The 4,637-nt window shown below is 44.6% G+C and overlaps 1 protein-coding gene across 1 annotated transcript; it reads right to left on the bottom strand.

Annotated features, from left to right (window-relative positions):
* Positions 1-726: 726 nt before the first annotated feature.
* Positions 727-2,426, bottom strand: LOC121866993 (vitelline membrane outer layer protein 1 homolog). The gene is made up of 3 exons (XM_042366749.1): positions 2,328-2,426; positions 1,225-1,355; positions 727-904 (listed from the first exon to the last, which is right to left on the bottom strand). The coding sequence occupies exons 1-3, from the start codon at positions 2,365-2,367 to the stop codon at positions 758-760; spliced, it is 318 nt and encodes a 105-aa protein (XP_042222683.1). The 5' UTR covers positions 2,368-2,426; the 3' UTR covers positions 727-757.
* Between the last annotated feature and the right edge of the window lie 2,211 nt (positions 2,427-4,637).

Below are 4,637 nucleotides of genomic sequence, written 5' to 3'. Positions count from 1 at the left end.
CACTACCCTCACCACCACCATTACCCCCATCACCACTACCTTCACCATCACTACCCTCACCACCACTACCCTCATCACCACTACCCTCACCACCACCACTACCCCCATCTCCACTATCTTCACCATCACTACCCTCACCACCACTACCCTCATCACCACTACCCTCACCACCACCATTACCCCCATCACCACTACCTTCACCATCACTACCCTCACCACCACTACCCTCCTCACCACTACCCTCACCACCACCATCATCACCACTACACTCAAAACTACCACTCACCCCTCACCACCACTATTAATCCCACCACCACCACCACTACCCTCACCACCACCATCATCACCACTACCCCTCACCACCACCATCATCACCACCTCCACCATCATCACCACTCACCCTCACCACCATCACTATCAAATGCACTTAAACCCCTAACGACTTACCACCACCCCTCACCACCACTATTAACCCCACCACCACCACCACTACCCCTCACCACCACCACCACTACCCTCACCACCTCACCATCATCACCACTACCCTCACCACCATCATCACCACTAAAATCAACACTACCACTGCCTCACCACCACTATTAACCTCACCACCACCACCACTACCCTCACCACCACCATCATCACCACTACCCTCACCACCATCATTACCCTCACCACCCTCACCACCGTCACCACCATCATTACCCTCACCACCGTCACCACCATCATTACCCTCACTACCATCACCACCACCACTTCACCACTTCAACTCACCCATCCACTCTCCATTACGCCCTTCCGTAGAGATGATGTAATTAGTTGGATGAAGGTCGGGCTTGACGCAGTACAGCTTGACGGCGTTAACGGCTGTCTCATCCGTATCCGTCAGCTGGTAATGCTCGAACTGTGGTGGAGAATATGTGATAAGACTCCCTATTGGTGGAGAATGAGTGTTAAGACTCCCTATTGGTGGAGACTGTGTGATAAGACTCCCTATTGGTGGAGAATGTGTGTTAAGACTCCCTATTGGTGGAGAATCTGTGATAAGACTCCCTATTGGTGGAGAATGTGTGTTAAGACTCCCTATTGGTGGAGAATCTGTGATAAGACTCCCTATTGGTGGAGAATCTGTGATAAGACTCCCTATTGGTGGAGAACCTGTTTTAAGACTCACTAATGACTGAGAAATGTGTATTAAGACTCAGTAATTGCCAGACTACCCACCTTAACCTCCATAAAGGAAGCAAAACTGCCATCGTCACAGTAATCAGCCTCGCCCCATTTACCCCAGTCCATGCCGTTGTCCAGGACTAGGGACTTGGTCACTATCCTGTCCCTCTGGCCTAACACGGCAGCTGGGAGAGAGAGAGAAAGAGAGAGAGAGTGTATATGGTTAGGTGTTTGGTGTATTGGGTTTAGTAGAGAGAGAGAGAGAGAGAGGAGAGAGAGAGAGAGAGAGAGAGAGAGAGAGAGAGAGAGAGGTAATAATGAATGATATATTGCACCCAGTAGAAAGAAAGACAGTTACAGATAGAAAGCGGATAATAGATAGGAGAGAGAGAGAGATAGAGAAAAATGATCACCAAAACACACACACACACACACACACACACACACACACACACACACACACACACACACACACACACACACACACACACACACACACACTAGCTGGACTGAGTGAGGAGACTTTTGTGCCCTTGGGTGAGGTGATATACAAAGTTCAAGGTGTCTAACTACAGCGTTCGACCTCTGTGCTCTGTCTGTGTAATATAATAACCTTTACTACGAGTCCAATGGGTGTTGCTGGGCCGCTCTCTCAAGGTCGGTGTGTTGGGGAGAGGTGGACGAACCGGGGATATGATAGTTTGGATACTAAATCAATTATGTTATCTAAATTACTTATATATCCCTCAGAGGGCCAAAAAAAATATGATTTATGGAGATATAAAGTAAATAAACTACGATTTACACTATGAAAAAGGATTAATAGAAGAGATTGGTTAATTAAATCGCTATATGATATGAGGTTGATAGATTTATCGTCCATTAACAAGAGCATCGTGAGGGGAAAAAATAAACCTTCATTTGTATAAAAACTTAACCTGAAGAAGGCGATGACGATGAAGATGATGTCTAGGTTATAAAAATAACTAAGACGCGTAATTATAGTATTATATCAAACACTTCCTCTGTTTATTAAGAGAGAAAACACAATGAAAGAAGAGAAACAGAGCATGGGGGAGAAAAAAATGAAAAAAAAGACAGTCAAACAGACGTAGAATGCACCTACTGTTTAATGAGACCACAGGTATATTACTCACCAAAGCAGACAAGGAGAGCGAGGAATAAAGTGGTACGCATCTTAGTGGTGTATCGTGGGAAGTGAACTGCTGCTAAGTGAGATGGCGGTTGTCATTAAACTGGGGCGTTGTGGGGGGGCATGTACTTATATATATGAGTCGTGTGTGTGTGTGTGTGTGTGTGTGTGTGTGTGTGTGTGTGTGTGTGTGTGTGTGTGTGTGTGTGTGTGTCTGTCTGTCTGTCTGTCTATTTCTCTCTATATCTCTCTCTCTTTCTCTCTTTCTCTCTCTATTATCTTCTCGTTTATCTATCTATCTAATTCGATCTGTGTATTTTGGGTATTTCTCTGTCTATTGTAATATAATCGAGGCATGGCAACATATTCTAGGTATAGTCTCAGTGAAGTTACGTCGCCATCTTGACCCAGTGTAGTTCTGTTATTTTCCTATATAAGGGGATGATTATACTCAGGTGCATATACGATTCTAAGCCCTACATGTATTGTATATTGTGAACAAGTATAGGTTTACAGGTTACAGGAACAGCCAGGGATAGTTACCCTTAAGGACCTCAGCATTTACCTAATTATATAACAGAGACAAAATCAGGTTGAAATCATCATGGAAAAACTTCACTTCTGACGTCAAGATGGTGAAGAAATATCAAAGCTTTAAAGAGTGTGGGATAGTTACCCTACAGAACCCCGTCAGGGAATTGAATCGTTTTCTGTGACTCAATTGCTCCAGGTTCAGGGTGTATCTGTATTGTGTGTATGAGATGGCGTTTAATATGGCTTCATCTCAAAGGACATCATGATTTTAAGCGAATCTTCAAATATCTCGGGACTCCAGTAATTGTGATTCAAATGATAAAGAATTTGATTTATCACCTTTGGAAGAATCTATTATGCGTGTAGAGTGACTTAGTACATGTTTGCCTTTCCTTGGGTGATGAGGTTTTCCACTATCAGAGCTCGGGACATTGTTATACCCTGTAGAGGCGTATATAGAAGTCTCCTGGGATGACACACGGCCGTCCTTTCACTTCACAAAATATCCTGCAGACTTTCCCCAGAGTGTGTGTGTGTGTGTTTGAGAGAGAGAGAGAGAGAGAGAGAGAGAGAGAGAGAGAGAGAGGTTGTATCACCAATTAGTATCTCTTGTAGTAAACAAGGACAAGGTGTAGGTGGGGGAGAGGGTCACCTGTATGTTGTGCCTTCAGCCCTTTAGTCCTCAGACCTTAGTACCACAGCCCTCAGCCATCAGCTTCTAGTCCCTCAACCTTCAGCCTTTCAGCCTTCAGCCCTAAGACCTCAGCCCTCAAATCTCAGTCCTTCATCCCTCAGCCCACACCCCTCAGCCCATAGCCCTTACATTCAGCTCTCGCACTCAGCCTTCACCTCAGCCCTTACCTCCAGCCTTCACCTCAGCCCTTACCTCCAGCCCTCACCTCAGCCCTTACCTCCAGCCTTCCACCTCAGCCCTTACCTCCAGCCCTCACCTCTAAAGCGGATCTTGGTGTTAATGTATCTTTAATGACTCGACTGATTCTTAAAAGAAGTTTCTTCAAGCTTATGTTAACGAACATAATGTTACTGATGTTTTCTATATGCATTTTATAATAAATTGAAAGAGAGAGAGAGAGAGAGAGAGAGAGAGATACCTCATCACCTCATGTTACACGAATCATTAAAAAATTCTTAGATATTTCTTCATTAACGTCAAAGAAAACCTCCCTTCCTCCCTTCCTTCCCTTCCTCCCCACACCCTAATAATGTTTCCCTATGGGCCTTGACGTGGCGGGGAAATTTTTTCTCAATTCACCTTTACACTCTTGTTGGTCTTGACGTGGCGGGGAACCTTCCCCCATTCACTCTCCCCCCTTCCGAAAAAATATCCCCACACGTTTAATGTTTTTTTCCCTGTAGGTCCTAGCATGGGCAGGGAAATTTCCTCCATTATTCTGCATACCAAGAATTTTTCCTTTATAGATTTTGCTGTGGCGGGGAAATTTATACCATTCAATCTCTTCCTCCCCCAAGTAAAAAAAAAAAAATCCCTATACCCTTGTCAATCTTGGGGCATAGCAGGGAAATTTACACCTCCATTCCCTACCTCTAAGAATATGGGGAGAAAAAGAGATACAGACAGACAGACACATAAACCAAATTACAGACAGACAGACAGATAGACAGACAGATAGACAGACAGATAAACATGTTGGGCACAGTACCAGCGTGATGAGTGCTACCCATTACGGCTTATAATAGGGTAAATTGGGATAATCACCCACTTGATGGTTTAAATCATCTCCCCAGGTGATCACCCAAC

Source organism: Homarus americanus, unplaced genomic scaffold (genome assembly GCF_018991925.1).
Source record: "Homarus americanus isolate GMGI-L3 unplaced genomic scaffold, GMGI_Hamer_2.0 scaffold4459, whole genome shotgun sequence".
Taxonomy (NCBI): domain Eukaryota; kingdom Metazoa; phylum Arthropoda; class Malacostraca; order Decapoda; family Nephropidae; genus Homarus; species Homarus americanus.
The sequence above is the reverse complement of the archived record's forward strand: the minus strand, read 5'-3'. Positions and strand labels throughout refer to the sequence as shown.

What these genes read in the sequence shown, in the direction of transcription:
- LOC121866993 (XM_042366749.1), bottom strand. Translation starts at nt 2,367, where the DNA reads ATGCGTACCACTTTATTCCTCGCTCTCCTTGTCTGCTTTG. An exon ending in CGCTCTCCTTGTCTGCTTTG is followed by an intron (nt 1,356 to 2,327) that starts GTGAGTAATATA and finishes TCTCTCTCCCAG; the next exon opens with CTGCCGTGTTAGGCCAGAGG. An exon ending in CTTCCTTTATGGAGGTTAAG is followed by an intron (nt 905 to 1,224) that starts GTGGGTAGTCTG and finishes TCTCCACCACAG; the next exon opens with TTCGAGCATTACCAGCTGAC.